General features: G+C 38.7%; 1 protein-coding gene across 1 annotated transcript in view; it reads left to right on the top strand.

The window, feature by feature from the left end:
* Positions 1-10,315: 10,315 nt before the first annotated feature.
* LOC105454650 (sperm flagellar protein 2-like) overlaps positions 10,316-18,155 on the top strand; it is a 9,329-nt gene continuing 1,489 nt past the window's right edge. The window contains exons 1-8 of the mRNA XM_011697423.1: positions 10,316-10,693; positions 10,976-11,851; positions 12,266-13,229; positions 13,530-13,815; positions 14,449-15,235; positions 15,561-16,330; positions 16,754-17,473; positions 17,774-18,047. Coding sequence (XP_011695725.1) covers positions 10,427-10,693; positions 10,976-11,851; positions 12,266-13,229; positions 13,530-13,815; positions 14,449-15,235; positions 15,561-16,330; positions 16,754-17,473; positions 17,774-18,047 — 4,944 coding nt within the window. The 5' untranslated portion in view covers positions 10,316-10,426. The remainder of the gene's footprint in view (positions 10,694-10,975; positions 11,852-12,265; positions 13,230-13,529; positions 13,816-14,448; positions 15,236-15,560; positions 16,331-16,753; positions 17,474-17,773; positions 18,048-18,155) is intronic.

Here is an 18,155-nt window from a genome sequence, read left to right as displayed (position 1 = left end):
GGGGGGGGGGCACAAATCGTAGTCTTTTTGGCAGCACATGTGATCAAGTGACGAAACTAGTCTCGAAGATGATCAGTTAACAATTCCCCGTTCGATCTTCTCTCTCCTGGAATGATCCGAGTGACCTGGACGACGGACGTCTTCTGCGGGAACCGAGACTCGCGACCGCCATACGGCACCTTTGACAGGTGCCACCGAACACTCAAGACACACCTTCGTCGCTTTCTTTTTTGCGCTTTAGCAATGGAGATCGGTAAGAGGATCGCGGGAGATCTCCAGGATCGGGGGACAAGTTTGCGGAGAAGAGGATCGGAGAGGGAGCGATGAGACTGCCTGGATGAAGGGGAAATTATCGCGTCGCGCGTCGTTGTCTCCTCAACTACTGCCAGCCCAGGGGGTTGTTGGACAATTGGCTTCTTCTCTCTTCCCCTCAGTTTATTCGTTTTTTCTTGATCAACGCGAGCTCTCCGAACACCTCCTCCAAGAACCTACAAGTCCTTCACGGTATGATATTTCTATTCCAAGTCGCGGCTGCTTGACTTTTCTTTTGGTACAAGTTTATTCGCTCTGCAGCCTGAAAGCCGACGTCGTTTCCGTACTCTCCGATCGTCCCGCAATTATGTGTTTGTGGACGAATGTTTGCCGTGCATTTTATAGCAATAAAGTACGACGCGAAAGAGAAACGACATAGAAATATCATTCCTGTGATGATCGTTTGAAGATCGGTACAATCATCGGAAACTGGATGATCGTTCCTTTAAACTTCCGAAGGATTAAGTGTGATTGATCGCCCGTCACAGCCTTCCGAGAGGGTCGGTCGAGCGCGTTTATCGTTTGCGCGCGAACAACATATACTATATATTTTTCGTACCATTGTTAAGCACATACGGGAACACACGAATTCTGAATCATATGATAACCTTTTAACGCGACCACCCCTGTACGCCCTTGCGGAGTACGGGGCATAAAGATATCAGAGAGATAAGAAGTTAAGGGAAAATTTACCACAGAGCTTACAAGTCGCTCGATCTTCGTGTCGTGCAGGTGTAGCGGGCGATCACCACAGGACGAGGCTGTCCTTTGTTTTCGCTAAGTCGCTTAGGAAGTCGCGAGGGAAAAATATAAGTTAGGTACATTTGTTAATAATAATTTAATTCACGTGGCTCCGTACGACGTTATGCATGCCGCGCAATGCAAATTGGGAGCGTGTGTGAGGCGCATGTAAGGCGCGAGGAGAATAGAAGAAATGAAACTGCGCTTTACACGCCGAGTCTCGAGAAACGCCGATCGTATCGCGGTAAGGAAAGGGACGCGATCGATTGGGACATAGGATTCTTTTGTACATAAAATAATAATTGATTATTGTGAATTTAGTGCTGTGTGTGAACGAGAGTGTTCGCACGATCTCGCGCGATATACTGATTTCTTTCGTAAGCGTGGTACCTCTTTCGTTCGGATACTTTGCATCTCCGCTCTGTGTGCTTTCGTCTCGGTCGTTATTATCAGTGCCAGTAGATACGCGATTCATGATACTTCATATTCGTAGTCTCGTAGTCGTAAGAAACACAATTGGCCGAACGCTGATTAATTTTATTCGAGTCGACGGGGAGAAAGAGATAAGAGGATGAGGTAGTGCAATGCCGACAACGATCGATCTCTGCGTTAGTAGCGTTTGGGACGCTGCGGGGTTTACCGCGCGATTTACCGATTATATCCTTAGTATCCCCGAGTAGTAGCGCGACAAACGATTACTACTCCCTTCTCGTGCAATCTCGCGTACAACGTGTCGCGCGATGAACTCACGGTGCTTAATATTTTGCAATCGACGAAGTATAACCGAGGGAAGTATTCGATGTTAAATCGCAATAATCGGTCGGAATGAAATTACAATCGATCGCGTATAGGAAGCGGCGAAAAGGGACGATTTTCGCTCAGTTTGTTTTGCGAAGATGTGAATCTTTGCCGAACGTTTATTGGATTTTTTATTATTATTATTATTATTTTTTATTAGATCGTGTGATTCGTATATTATATATAGGGGAATATGATATAAAAGGAGATAACACTTCTTGACTAGAATATCGCGAAACGGAACGTAATAATGGACGAGGATGAAACTGGGTTGGGAGAGCCGATGATGCTGATGATGATAACTATAATGAAATAATTGTATTTATTACGTGAATTGACGAGGAGAATCTACAAATAAATAGCGAACCGATGGACGATGATGAAGAATAATTGTATAATGTAAACGTTAAAATTTTTATTTTCCACGACGATAGTTATGTGAATATATTGCTACAGTCCGATCCAAATATAATCAAGCTTTTGTAACACTAATTATAATAAAAAGTCTAATGATGATACTGCTAATTACACGTAATTGTATCGCACACACAAGGTTAAAGAAAAAATTACGAAGTATGTGCTACAAATAAGCGAAGTCTCGATTCTGTCGCGTGTACGAAAGCGGAGAGTAGTGCGCCAAAAATCTTTACAAATTCAGCTAGTTGTCGTCGCGTCGTAGACCCGCGACGAATATCCCTTATCAATCAACGCAATTTCTTTCATATGTCAACACTGTGTACATGTTCCATATTACGCATATTACGAACGAGCTTCTTCATTACTAAGGGGAAAGAAGTTGGAAGCACTTTTGGCATCCTTTTGCCGCGCTATTTTTTACCCTACGCGCCTAATTCGTCGTCAAAAGCGTATATCTACAGGACTACAGATTGTTGTATTTTGCAATAATACTTCATCGAAAGTAATGCGACTAAGATTAAAATGAACGCAACATCTTCCCGGCGTTCTAGGTGTTAATCCCGTAAAAAAGTAAGTTAATTAAAAGAATCGTTCTATGTATAAAATTATGTTTCTTCAATCTTCAATAATTGGGGATTGAACATAAAATTCTAATTAGACAATAAATTCGAAATTTTTAGGTTGTCTGTTAAAAGACAGTCTTTCAGGAAGAAATCATATACTTGTCTAATATTTCACATGACATACTTCTGAATGACAAAAGCTTTCTTTTTCCTAGAGCCAGTTTCCTGGAATGAAAATCTCCGTCTATCTTTGATTCGCCAATTTTTCTCTTCTCTTTTCAAAGTGAAACATTTCGATGTTTAGAGAGCGTGGACTAGCTATATCTTTTCCGCCCTGCCACTTCGCAAAACTCGTCGCGCATGTGTCATCCCGAGAAACGCGTGACGCATAAAAGATATATTTTATGGCCCTCGCCATCACCACGCACGTTAAGTAAAGTCAATTACATTTAATTAGCGGACGATACTTAGCAGTTAAAAAGAAAGCGTACCCAGATTATACCTCTTGGGCATTTGCACTTGCACACACAGGGTAATTTCTGCGGCCCTACGTGCGTGTACTCACAGGGTGACTCTCGTCGAACTTAAGCGAAAAAAAAAACACACAAGAAAGAAAAGAAAAAAAAATGCAAGAAAAAAACCCAGAAAAAAGTTGTAGCTGTTCCGAAAGGCGAAGAGGCGCGGTTGAGGGTGAGAATGTGAGATGTGAGAAAGGGAGAGAACGAGAGAGAGAGAGAGAGATACAACTATTTTTCCATTTTACAAGCTGCAAAAAGCCTTTTTCTTCGTACAGTGAGCGCGCTGAGGGAAAACTCGATGAACTATGTGATTCCTGATGAAATTTCGTCCAGCTCCTTCTTGTGAGCCAGCACAATCTTTTAAATCACTTTCGAGAATCGCTAAATCGCTTGCGACATTTCTTTCCCGTCTGCGATACGAGAAAGAAAGAGAGAGAAAGAGGGAGAAAAACCGAGAATTTTGTAATATTCGCTATGATAATCTCTCCCCGCGATATTTGTACCTATACATATATACCGCAAGACAGAATTTCTAAAGATTTTTGGATATACGCCGTAAAAAAAAAAGAGACAGAGAGAAAGAGAGAGAAAGAAAAAAAGAGAGAGTGAGAGCGAGTGAAAGAGCGAAGTGATAATTATATTTGCCCGGTTTCGGAAACTTTTTATCAAAGCGAACGATGGGGGATGGGGGTGGCGCGACCCGGATCACACCGGAGGACGTCCTCGATCAACGTTCTGTGTGTGTGTGTGTACACACGTAGGTAGTCATATACATAAATTACACACACACACCCTTATACATACACACACACACAGATATAGATACACATACGTACATACCGTAGTTGTGGCAGCTCTCGTACCATGTTCTTCTCGTTTCCATAGTTAAAGCAAGCGTAGTAGCAAGGATAATAAACGATAGCGAGTAACGAATAACGATATAACGAGTAAAAGTAAAACATAATAAATAGTAATGGATAATAATAAAGATAAAAAAGAAGAGTAAAGGATACTATTCGCAGAATCGTGTAGGGAGAGATGAAAGGAGGAAGGGAGGGAGGGATGTATCCGCCCGGTGTGTGTCTCGTACAAAGAGAAAAACCCGCGCTACGACGATTCCCCGGCGCGTCTCTTCAGGTAATCGCAAATCAATCGCGATTGGCTCAGAACTTATTTCAACCCACTCTTCTCAATATACGTATTAGAACATGAATGTATACGACGATTGTTATAATCCGGCGCGAACGTTTCCGGGAACGCGCAATATCGGTAGGAAAGAAAAAAATAAAAGAGGAAGAAGAAACCGGGGGCGATCGGCGCCGAGCGAGAGGAAACGACTGTAGAGAATAGCGGGTATCTTTCAGTCACGTGCCTTCTTGACATCTTTGGAAGAGAAACCACATTAGAGCACTTGAGATCGAAAGACGACCGCAGACAAGGATAGGGACTGAACAAAGGTAATCGAAGACGTTATTTTAATGGGGATACTAATTCCTTTCTCTTGGCGACATCGAGTTTCTCCTATTTTATCAGGATATTTTGTTATCCGTAAAACGAGTGAAAGCTTTTCTGAAGCTTTGTCGCTTCGTTAAAGTAACGTCTTTGAAGATCGAAATCTAGTGAGCAATAAACGACCAATCAATAGAACATGGAATCAGAAACAGATATTAAGACAACACTCGTGTTTGCGAGCGTTTCAATCTTAATAACTGCTAATTTATATATTTATATTAATATTTAAATTTTAAGTAATCAATTATATATATTTAATTAAGTATTTAATTAAATACATTTAAATTGTTTTTTCTTCTTATTTCTTTCTTATGCTGATTGTATTGCTCTAATCTCTTCATCTAAGCTCTTCATTCTTCGCCGATTCAATGCTTAAATAATTTGTGACACCATCCTTGCTCGATTATTTTTGTCTTTTAATTTTTCGGCTTTTCTATTATTTTTTATTTTGTTTCTCTTTGAATTGATTGCTTCTAGTGACTGTTCTTGCGCGATTTTATTTCCGATTCTCGTCACTTCTTGCTTTCGATCTCGCTTCGTTCTTATACCATTCGAAGCTACCGTGACCATATTGCGCGTTCGTGAAGCAGGATTCGAGTTTTTGACTCGCGATGATCCCGTCGACATCTTGACAGCCGCCGAAATCGCTTCCGAAACCAGGGAAAATCTCGACCCGTTATATATATATACATATAGAATCTAGTATATAAATGAAAAAGAGAGAGAGGCAGGAGAAATCCGACAGAAACACCGTGATTATAAGGGCGACGATAATTAACGATTAATTAATAAATTGATTAAAAACAAGAAAGAGTATGTATGTATATGCATGTGTGTGTATGTGTGTGTGTGTGTGTGTTGTGTGTGTGTGTATGTGAAGTATGGGTGCATGTGCGCGTGTGATATAAATGATAATCCTTTTTCTTAGCGCGATAAAGGGGACGATTAATATGAAACAAAAATGGAATATTTTGAACGACGAAGCGGAACTTGGGTGGGCAAAGGGTGGGTGGAACGGGACGCGGGAGAGAGGTGAAGAAATTGAGGAAAAGAAACAAAATAATAATGTCCATGTTGCTAAACTTACAATTAGCGATGAGGTAGATATCGCGCATAGGCGACGTCTTAGTTTATAAAAGTAAATTAGTCCTTAGGACACAAGTGAAAGTGAGAGAGCGAGAGTAATTTGGAGAGAAAGAGTGAGACAGAAAGAGAGAGAGAGAGAGAGAGAGAGAGAGAGAGAGAACATTCGAGAGAGAGAGAAAGAAACGAGAGGAGAACATACAAACACAGAACAGAGATACACACAGAACAGAGTAGCGTTCTACGTTATCACTTAGGCTATGTCTCTAGATAATTATCGAGCCCGTTCTTTCGTACGTAGAAAAACGTAGCGCCGGAAGTGACGGCGGTGGGATACCGTCGCGAGTCCGGCGAGTTCCGGTGTCGCCCGTATAGAGAGAAGGAGCACTCTTCCTCCAAAGAGCGATCCTTCCGTTTCGCGCGTACGAAATGCAAGAGATCGGAAATCGATCGGTGTATGTACGCTTCGACGAGCATTGATTTTTCGACGCCACGTGGGACGAGAAATTTTTCAGCTTCTTTCTGTTAATCTACGGAAAATTTTCATTGTATTAAAATATCAATACGCGTGTCGAGTTATTTTATAATTTTTGTCTCACTGGCATCGGAGCTCCACAAGCGAGTAGTTAGTCGATTATTTTGGCCGAAACGATCCAAGACGCCTGACCGATCGATGCTCCCGATGATTTTCCCCTAGCCAATAGGGAGGAGAACCAATCGCCCGAGCAATAATGTACTTCTTCCGATCTATGTGACTCTTTTGGAGTCCCCTATTCGACTCCGGCCTCGTCCTCGGCGAAGATCGACGTCGGCAGGGCCGACCTACGAGAATTAGATCGAAACGATCGATATCTTGAAATCCCGATGTTGATGTGTTCGCCCGTTTCCTCGCTGACGATCTTCTTATCGGGACATCGAAGATCCGGCAGGCATCGGATTCGTTCTTGGACACTTTATGAGGTCTCATGTATTTCCGCGAGAGTTTTACTCTCCCCTGGATTGAGATATCTTACTTCTTCGACAGGGGTTTTTATTCTCCTCGATTTTAATTTTTGACACAATGAAGCTCTCTTATCTAGAGAATTTAAGTGAACTTTTTAACGAGTGTTCGATTATTGAGCGACTCTCGGCAGAATAATTTTCTGACATGACAAGTCCAAGAGAGAGAGAGAGAGAGAATGTCACCGGAAAATTGTATTCTCGTGATAAAACTCTCCAAAATACATTGGCCTCGTATAGGAATAATGGAAAATTAAAGCGGAAAGAAGAAAAGGATAACGGAAATAAGGCGAGTTTTTTTTTCTAGAAACACTAACACACAGGTACACACAGCATAGACACAGACACACATACAGTAGTCACGTGTGTGAAGCGTAAACTTAAATTATTATAAATACTAATACTAATTAATATTATTGAATATATACCTCTTCTGTATATACAATTAAGCAGCAACAATAATAATGATTAATAATTGATGATCGTGAACGATAGACGAACGGCAGAACGGGGCAAACACAATAAATTACGCATTGTTTCTAGAGCAAAAGGAGGGGGAAAAAAAGGAGGAGAGCAGTGATGAACGATTATTAAGTTGTGAATATTAATAAGTGATTGTAATTATATACTTATACTCGCGGCGATACGATGATGTAATTGTATGGATCCACACACCACACGGTATAAATATTATAAATACATTATAGTGAAACGACGACGGTGACGATGATGAGTGGAGACAATGGTGATTTTTATTATATTACTATTATTATTATTAATATTATTAATTAATAATTATTACCATTATTATTGCGATCATTGCTATTATGGTTGTATTATATTGTACCGAGGAATATATACTTGAGACAAGAATGATGAGAGTCCAATTAGACGTGAGTGAGTGCAACAATATCGAGTAAACGAGGAATAAATCCAATCAGGGGCGTCGTGTCATTGTACTTAATTATAACCATCTACATACGGACCAGGCACTGTGTGCACAGTCGAGCCTCGTCGGAGATATTCCACCGTGTTTCTTACTTTCCATTTCCATTGGCACCGTTCATGCGTCGCGCGGTGAACGGATTCTCCAGAACGGCGTTTTCTTTTTGGTCCCCGCTGCTTCGAGGGAGTAAATCGAGAAAATAAATTTCGGCAGCCAGAAACCGTGGAAACCTTTACAGGCGCGACGACGAAGTTCGCGAGTGTCTAACGACTAGAAACATTCGAGAGGGCATCAATAGTGTTTTCTTTTTCTTGTTTTCTTTTTTTTGTTGCGACAAGCAGTAAAGTTATCGCCACGAAACTTTTGATCAAGATACGGAAAAAAGTACCGAGATGCAATTTAGTATCGACTTTTGCATTTTATGAAGGTATCAGGCGTATTTTTACGATATCTTCTTTTTGAATTCCGACCATCCGATTGTTTTCAGTATCGAAATAATCTGGAGCATTGAAATAATTCTTGATAACGGTACGACAGGATTTTTTTTGTTGGCGAGTTTATTGTTGCACGTCGTTAGCCTGTTGCGGATATTGCCAATGTGTCAAGTCGCGTCACGTCGACCGGTCGACAATAGCCCTTTTGTTTCCGTTTTGAATTTTTTTTTAAGGATATACATACATGCATACACACAATGCCCGTCAGGAGCGATTTTGCGAAAAATGGGCAAATCGGAAGAAATCGATAAAAGGTTTATTCTGAAAAACTATGAATTCTTAAAAAGCTTCGAAATCAGCGACACATTGGCTGCGTTCAGCAGAGAAAACAGCTTTGCAACTGTTGTGAGATTTTTCAACATTGGCCCTTGCCTTCAGTACTTCATGGATCTAAATGTATAAACCAATCATATTAAAGAATTTTACAACAGTTGCAAAGCCACTTTTTCTGCTGAACGCAGCCATTAGTTTCATGTTTCAATTATAATTATTATCAATTATAATAATTATTTTCAAATCTGTTTTAATTTCCTATTTATTAAGTAAATAATACATTAAAAAGCTGCATTTCTTTTTTTCAAAACCAAGATTAATGATAAAAGTATTATTTATAGAATAACACAAATATTAGCATATTTAATATATAATTACGAAATTATTAAAATTCTTTATTGCGAATAAAATGAGTTATTCAGGAAATTGCAACTATGCAATTTTTATTCGTTCCATTTAATCGGTAGATTAATCGTTTAAATAATACGTCATTGCTTCGTTTAATTTTATTTAATTCTTTAAACGGTGTCAATATTTAAAATATGGAGAAAATAACATGAAAAATTTTTTAGTTTGATTTTTATAAAGAATACTATTCTATTTCATTTTATTCCATTTTATTCACGAGATCGAGTTTCTTTCGATTCACCCATTTTTTCCCCTGGGAAGAAAACACGGAGGAACCGTGCGCGTCCTTTTTCGTCCTGCGTAAGACTAGATGATATTACGCGAGAACGATCCTCTCGCGCGCATACTCGTCCCATGAGAGTCTCGACTCAGGATCTTACGTTTTTCGATTCACACAAGAGGAATCGAAAATATCCGTAACATTATTTCTTGGCGAGCCGAACCAATGCTCAATACGACGCTGCTGTTGGTCTGAAGTCGATAATAAAGAAAAAGGTGACGACCCACGATTTTCTTTACCTATACCGTCTGTACCTATAGGCCTGTAACGTGTATATGCAGCGGAGTGTAAGGGAAAAATAATAATAAAAAAGAGAAAAGCAGAAGCAACAACAAGGATACACACTTTTTATATGCATGATTTATAAGTTTTAATTTTTAATATTAAAGGAGATATATATACCACATGTTGTATGTGTGAATGAATTATTGGTTATTTAAATTGATGTTTTGAAATATCAAACCTGGGCTTCTCATTTTTCTATAACTATTTCCCCACCTTTGCAGCATATTTTACGTTCTGCCTCTCTATTATGACAATGTACATATATATATATTTTTTCTTAATTCATCCACGAACAATTACGGTCTAAAACGAAACTGAAAATCTTTAGGTTTTGAAAAAACAGTTTTCTGTTTAACATTATTGAAATTTAACAATATAAAACGAATAAAAGCACAAAATACATAATATATTTTTAAAATATGAAATTGTTATCATTGGACATGAATGTGCATACCGTGCATACATTAAATTTAAAAACATTAAATTCGTTAATATATCTGCAAAAATGATTTGGAGTCTGAGAAAGCGTAAATAAATAAAAAAGAAATAAACGTTTAATTATTACATTATTAATATTGTTATTATCTTTATCAACTTTTTATTATTACCATTCTGCGTTACTGATTTCTCGCTCTTTTTGAAAAATTCGCACGTTCTCAGACGGCGTCGCATGCGATGCTAATTTCATACGATCACAGTTGTCAAGTCGCGATGTCCCGATCACGTCGCCAACGTCGGAAACGCGACTCCTGGACTCGAGACATTCGAAATTCCGCGAAATCGCTAAATTCCCACAAATGGCCGATGCGCTGAAGACATGGCTGCGTACGAGACTGGGTGTGATTATGGATCTCACGCCGGAGGCGTTCAGCCGCTACACGAGAGACGGCTCCCTGCTGGCCCACATCCTACACAGCTACGATATAATCAGTAGCAATCAACTGAGCACCATTCTTTGCACACGAGATCCTGCCTTGTGCAGGGTGAACTTGAAAACCCTAGGAATCTGGCTGAAGCTCATTAACGTCACGCTGAACGACGAGTGCATCGACAAGATTTCTAAAGTACCGCTTGCAGAGGCAGTACAATAGGGAGATTTGAAAAATTAAACTGGCTAGGGAAAAGAATAAAATCAAAAAATTTTTAATTTCAATTTTCAGTTTTCTAAAAAATAAACATTTATTATTCAAAAGAATTGTATTATCAGATATCGTTGATTTAGAAACAAATATCATTTTTACTAATTTATATACATATATCAACTTCTATCAATTTACATACTTCTTTATAAAGATACTAGACACCATAGGTGATTTGAGGTAATTTGCATAAGAACGACGCTTTAGGGTAAAGGTGCTGCGTCTCTCCAGCTCTTCTACAAGGTTTATCTGAGCCTCGAGGGCAAGGACCGATTGCATTTTATCGCTCTTCAGAAAGAGCGAAGGTACATGCCCAGTAGATTCATAGTTTCCACAGTGTCCGAGCATCCAGTTCCTTATCTACCAACCGAACATCCTCTTTCGACGCCGTTAATCGAGGCAGCCGATACCGTGCTCTGGCACAGAAACAAGTTTTGGGCAATCACGGAAGCCTGCAGACGGGAACGAGAGCGATTTGAGTCACTCATGGAGTATCCTGTGATACAGCCGATGGAGTACTTCGTCCCGGAAGAGTTGCCGGACAAGAAGCAGAAGGAGAGCGAAAGACTGGAAGACAAATTCACTTTCAAGCGTCCGGCTCGCAAGACGAAGAAGAGATACCAAGTGGTCGAGTGTTGCCCCTCGAAGAGTATCTTGGACGTGTCCTGCATCGAGGATCCCGCAGCTGCCGCGGAATATGTTGGCTCCTTGAAAAAGCGCAGCAAAAAAACGGCTAAATCTGAAGAATTGAAGCTGAAGACGCAGACAACGATGATGGCGGAGGCTTGGGAACGATTGCTGAGGAAACAGGACAGATCCTTCGACGAAGCTCTCGGCAGAAAAGTGCTGGGCCATTCGCGTTACGAGAAACAAATGTTGCGGAAGCTGTGCGAGGTGCGAGACTTGAGAAACAGAATTGTGGAGAATCGTAGGATAGTCGATGCCATATTGCTGAAGGTTAGAGAAAGCGAACGGCGATTGAAGGAAGATCGTCGTGAAGAAGCGATAAAGGAAGAGAGAGAAAAGGTGGAAATGGAGGTCTGTAGAATGCGCGAGCTTCGTCGAAGAATTCGCGAGGAAAAGGTGAGTGGGTGACAATATTTTATTATGCCCTAGGACAAAATCTATTCTGCTAAGAATGGAAAGAAAAATGTAAGTGGTGGTTACACGAAATAATTCTAAAATATTGACAATATGATATTAAGTGAAATTAAACAGGATAGAATAGAAAAATATTGAATTTGATATGCAAGGAAGAAAAAAAAACAACTGAAAAAGAATTTATACAAAAGTAAAAGAGAAACGATATTATATATAAATTAAATAATTTTAAACATTGAAAAAAATAGTTATACCATATGTACATATATGTTGAATTTAATAGCGCATAAATAAGAGAGATTATGATAAATTTTAATTATTAAATATATGTACATGAAAAATTATTAATATTTTTTTATATGGAAAAGGTAAATGTAAAGTGTTTACACTTTAAAGGTGCGCAAGATGAAAGAAAAACATCAAAGCATCTGTTCAGAAATTATTAACGATCTCGCGGACATCTCGGTGAAAATTGCTGTTTATCGTCAAGAAAATGGTAATCATATTCCAAATTGCATTTGGAACGAATGGAAAATGTTATTTCTAAAGAACCAACCGATATTTGAACCTATGGACCACTTTGATGATGTTGAAGAAATAGAAGATGTAGAAAAAATAAAAAAAGATATGAAGGTGAGTGAAAATGATGAGGTAATGGTGAAGAAGAAATACGAGGCAAGAAAAAATAGCGGAGAAGAAATAAAAAATGAAGAGGGAATAAAGATTGGAAAGGAATTAAAAGCTGAGGAAAAGCAGAGGCTATTTCAGCTGGGACTGGAACGTCAACAATCTCTGGCTGATGCAGACTTTGAGAGTTATCGGGACCTAAGTTCGCCCTGGGATCAATTCGTGCCGAAGAGAGAAGCGGGAGTCGAGGAAGTTTATAGATTAGGCCGCACTGTGCTTGGTTACATTGTTCACCGCTTGTTGGAGATCTTGTATCCTTATCCGGCCGAAGTGATGGGCTGTCCAGTGCCTAGAGTAAAGGTCGCGGCCATTGTCTTAGGTGTAACAAATGCAACCTCGTACGAACAGTTGCGAGGGTTGCTGAAGAATACCGAAATTCGTTTGCTGACGATGGAAGACGCGATCAATCATTGTCTGGAGAGCTACAAGCGGGAAATGCGCGACGTGGAGTACATCGATCTGAACATCATCTCGGCGACGGCGAGAGACATCAAGAGATTGGACGCTAAGAACAAGATGGACGACTTGGGGGAGCGTCACCTAAAGAAAATTGAACGATCAGCGAAGTTAGTAACGTCCCTGCAGAGAGCAGCCGAGGAGAAACAAACTCAAACGCCTAAACACATACCTTACGACGATATGGACCCGATTTTAAGCGATGCTGCATGCATAGGTAAAGGAACTTTAGAACAGAGATTTAAATCAATTATTAATAACATAAATCAAATAATTTTGTTATAGAAAATTAATCTCGAAATCGTGATTTACGATGCCATTTTCAGCGAATAACATGTATATAGAAACAGTTTGTTAGAGATCAAGTAGTACTATATTTAGAGATTTATTTTTTAATAATAGAGACATACCTAATTAGACATTAGAATTTAAAAAATCTATTCGCCGAGGATATTTGTTTATTTTTGATCGCGGAAATAGCAATGACTGCTATTTGATTGCTATCTGCAATATTTAGGCAAATGGACTTACGAGTTTCTCACGTTGGGTCAACCGATTTCGAACGAGTTGAATACGAAGATACTGATCGAATACTTAAAAGGAATCGGAGACGTCGAAGGATGGATATTAATAAATTATCCGAATACATATGAGCAGATGGCGATGTTGGAGAAAGCGCTGACAGGACGCGAGATACCTGCCGAACCCGTCAATCTTACTGATATCGAAGTTGAAGACATTGATCCTCTGTCACCTAGAATCGTGTTTGAAAGTGACGAGGTCGACATATTCGCGATAAGCAGGCGCGTTCGATCAATTCATGTTGAAATAATTTTATGATTTTATAAGTAATATTGATTCCGAAAAGATATTTAATATTATATTAATGTTATTTATATAAAATGTTTCCGTGTTAAGCCGCTTAAAACTTAAAATATATGAATCATTAGGTTTTTATTATATTAAAATATATGAATTTAGAACTTTAAAACAAACAAAATTTTTTTCTAAAAAAAATTGCTCATAAATGCTTTGTTTAAAAGATATTGACTTTTTAAGTTATTGGACTGTATAGGAATGAATAATGTCGAAATATTTTTTGATTAAAAAAAAATACCTAAAATAATCTCTCTTTAATATGTAATCTCGAAATATTGATTATATATGTGAACAAAATTTTTAGAGGAAAATTTTGTTTGTTTTGAGGTCCTATAAATTCATATTTTAAGTTTGGCGGCTTAACTCGCGAACATTCTGTATATTCAGATTTATTTATTATTTATAAATTTTATTTTATATAATAGCGTATTGGAGAGTTAATTCAACTTTGCTCACTGTTTTTGAATCTTGATTTAAAGCTAATTTTTAATTATAATTTAATGATAATTAATTGTTTTGCAATATGAATGTTCTAAAAGTTAATGTAATTTTAACAGGCATTCTAAATTATTGCCGAACCCAATTTCCAAAGCAAAAGATTATAGTACTCCGTCTACAACGTTCATGACAATGTATATCAAGGCAGTGCCAAAGCCGAAGGCAATAGATAGTCAAGAACAGCCTTGTATACCTCTGCCCGACGATGCTACCTCGATGGACGGATATTACGCTAATCAAAATATCGCATATGGATTCTTTTACAATGTTTTCGATCTTCCAACCTTGAAACAATTGGTCAAACTTATCATGGATCATTTTCACGAAAGGAAATCATTCTTGGAACTTTCAGAAAAGATTCTACAGACATATCACGACGAGCAAAAGTGTCTTATTGATTCAAAAGCGGCAGTTATTAAACGCTTGATACCAAAATCCAAATGGAAACACGAAGAACACGAAGAGAAGAAAGATATCAAAGTTGAAAGTCACGATTTACAACCGGAAGCTCAAACGCAGCTAACAAACGATTATGCTAAACCTGGAGAAAGCAGCTGGCAATGGCTAGATTTCTTTCAGCCTCCAGCTTTACTCGAAATTTTGGCTACACTTTGGGAAAACGTTGAGCAGGCATACATTGAACATTTAAAGGAGATTTTTTTCTTGAAGAGAATGCATATATCAGCCATCATGCCCTACAAAAATCTCGTTTTCAGGAATTTGATGAAGTTCGTCGATCGACCTGACAAACGGCAGATCTTGTTGCAAGATTTTCATCGCGCTTTTAATGAAATTGATAAAGATCTTAGGGAAGATTTGGATATGAAATGCGAATTGCATTGCCGGGTAAACACAGAAGTTTTAAATAAAACAAATATAAATATATTAAAGATTAATTAATTTTTTATTCTTGATAAAACTACTTTGCCAGTATTCCTTCATTACTATCAAGACATATATTAATCCGATTTAACTAAATTGTAATTAGACATAATGATGTAGTAAAAAAGGAAGAAAAGACAGGCCTTAGAATTTGCTATTATAATCTTAAGTTTTTATTTGCATTAATTAATTCTAATTTACCTTTGATATAAAATCTTCTTCCTTTGATAAATAACCAAAGGTACTTGTATTAATCTTTTCGTTGTTAATCTCAAAATTTCCGCGCTAGGTCGACGACTTTCGAACGGAGTTATGGGAGTTGTGCGACGCGCGAAGATACGAGGCTGAAGAAGAGAGAAGACGCACGCTGTGCAATCAGTGGATCTTGATGAAGGCCCTGGTTCTCGTCAATGTGTATATCGGAATCTTGCAAACCGAAATTGACAGATTCGTCGACACTATGCAGCTCCTTCAGGATTATTACACCTCCATGTTGCAGAAACCACTGCAAGAATCGCCGTTCTCCAAAATCGTTCTCGACACTTTCGAGTTGGAGGACGTTCTTCAGGAGACCTCACTGGAAGATAAAGAGCGAATGGTGTCAGAGACGAAGACTGAATCGAGTGCTGAAGCTTCCGCTCTAGTCGTAGATAAGAGTCAACTCAAGACCGAGCTCGAAACTTTGTTAATCGACGTATCGAAGAGCTTTGATCCCGATCAAAGCACCGTTTACATTATTATTAAAGATAATGTTCGACAAGTGCGAGATCTCGTTGATTCAGTTTCGTCCGTGATGTTGGAGATGTTGAAGAAAGAGGAAAAAGCCGTGATTGCAAAAATCGAAATTAAAGGCAAAGGAAACGCTTCGTTCGATACGACGAGGCCGGCGGGAAGAAATCGTGATCTAGTCGAGGAATGGCGATACGCTGTTCTGTACGAGATCGGCCGTATACGTCAGAGATTGGACGTGCTAAACGCGGCTGCTCGAGCAGACGTGACCTTTCTTCTGGATACTATGAGACAGACCTTCCATCGCGTTTACGATCGTATTGTTGAAAGGTGATTTTATAGAATTATAATGTTATTCTTTTATTAAGCAAATTAATGAGACCGCAAAATTTGCACGAATACCGTAAATTGCTTTCGTGGAAATATTCGATATAGAAAGCGTGAATTGTTTTATTAAAATTAATTATCTGCTCGAGCAAATTTAAAATTTGAAAAGCTTAATGCTTTATTTTTATTGCAGAGTAATTTAATTCATTTAATTCATTTTTTAATATTTTAAATGAAAAGCAACTCTTTAATAATTAATCTTTCTATAAAAACATTACGCAAAGTTTACTATATTTTATAAATGGCAATATTATTTGGGTAAAAAAATTATTTATATAATTGTTTCTAATTAATATTAATATTATATATCCAAATAATTACCCTTTAGAAGTTAGATATGATACATGTATCATACTCTATTTTTAGATACAAACGTGAAATCGAGAGTATCAACGAAATGGCGAACGTCTTTTGCGTCGCCATCGAGGAAAAGAGACCGATTCAGCAGGAACTAGTATTAGACGATGATCAATTTGTCGTAAGACCGAACATCTTAATGTTTCCCGAAGCTCACGAACTCGCTGTCCCGATTAAGGAAGCACTTTCACCTCTGCGATTCCGAATAGTTCAACTCGGCCGGTTGACAGACATTTTCCAACGAATCGCCCCGCGCGGAATTGTGAGCGAACGCGTCCTAATTTATGTCCTCCAGGATCTGGTAGCCTGCGGCGAGGAGGACTGTTATCCGCCCTTCGTGCCGTGCGCCTGGCGACAACTGCGACCTCCGGATATCGAAATACTAATCGAAAGACTGTTCGGCGCCGCCGAGTACATCGAGTGGCGAGAATTTATCCTGTACGCGATGGATTTGCCTGTGCCGTCGCACGAGGACATTCTGAAGGCGCGGGCAGCCTTCAGGATGCATGATCCTGAATCGAGGGAGGTGGTCACATGCGAGCAATTCCATTCGACAGCCTTATGGTTTCTCGAAATCTCCACCCTTTACAAGAGTCTCACAGATGAGAAACTTGATCACAGCAATTCAGATACGATAAAAAATATAATGTTGCGCCAGGAGGCACAATTAGGCGAGCGTGTTTCGAGCTTGAAAAGCGATTTCATAGAAAGGAGCGAGGATGAGTCTAGGTATGTACATGGAAAGCGCACTGAAAAAAAATGAATATATATGGATTTGTGAAGTTAAAAGAGGATTGAGTCCGTTCAAAAACGATTCTTTAAAACGTTCTTTATTAAAAATTTTAATTTGATTTGAAGTTTATTTTAATTTTTCATTCGTGAACGATTTTCCATTTGATTAATTACTTTCAATTGATCGTCTATTTAATTAAATACTTTTTTTGATTAAAATTTTTACAATGTTTCTTTTAAATAAATCCTTATGCTTTCTTTTTTTTTCAACCAATTTTTCGATTAAATTTTCGGCAGCACAATATTGAGGCTGATGCTGGCAAAGGAACTTCTCTGCCGCATGTATCTGGTAAATCCGGACTCGGTTCATTATACCGCCATGCTGCTGGCCTTTTGTAAGGATGAGAATCCTAGCGAAGGTCTGGGAAAAGCGTTTACCCTTGCCATGGGTGCTAAAGTTTGTACTGATGTAGTAAAAGGTGAGAGATACGTCGAACAACTTGTCAAACAGAAGCGCTGTGCTAAGGAATTGAAATTGACCCGGAATTATCTTAGAAAGGAAGCCAATGAGGTAACTCCAAGTTCGCTAATATTGATTTACGCAATCGCCGTCATTTGAAATCGACGTATGTTTGAAATAAATCAATATAGAGCGTGTGTGTGTGTGTGTGTGTGTGTG

This window comes from Wasmannia auropunctata, unplaced genomic scaffold (genome assembly GCF_000956235.1).
Source record: "Wasmannia auropunctata unplaced genomic scaffold, wasmannia.A_1.0 LD335977.1, whole genome shotgun sequence".
NCBI lineage: Eukaryota > Metazoa > Arthropoda > Insecta > Hymenoptera > Formicidae > Wasmannia > Wasmannia auropunctata.
Note: the sequence above shows the minus strand (reverse complement) of the source record. Positions and strands in the feature narration are given on the sequence as shown.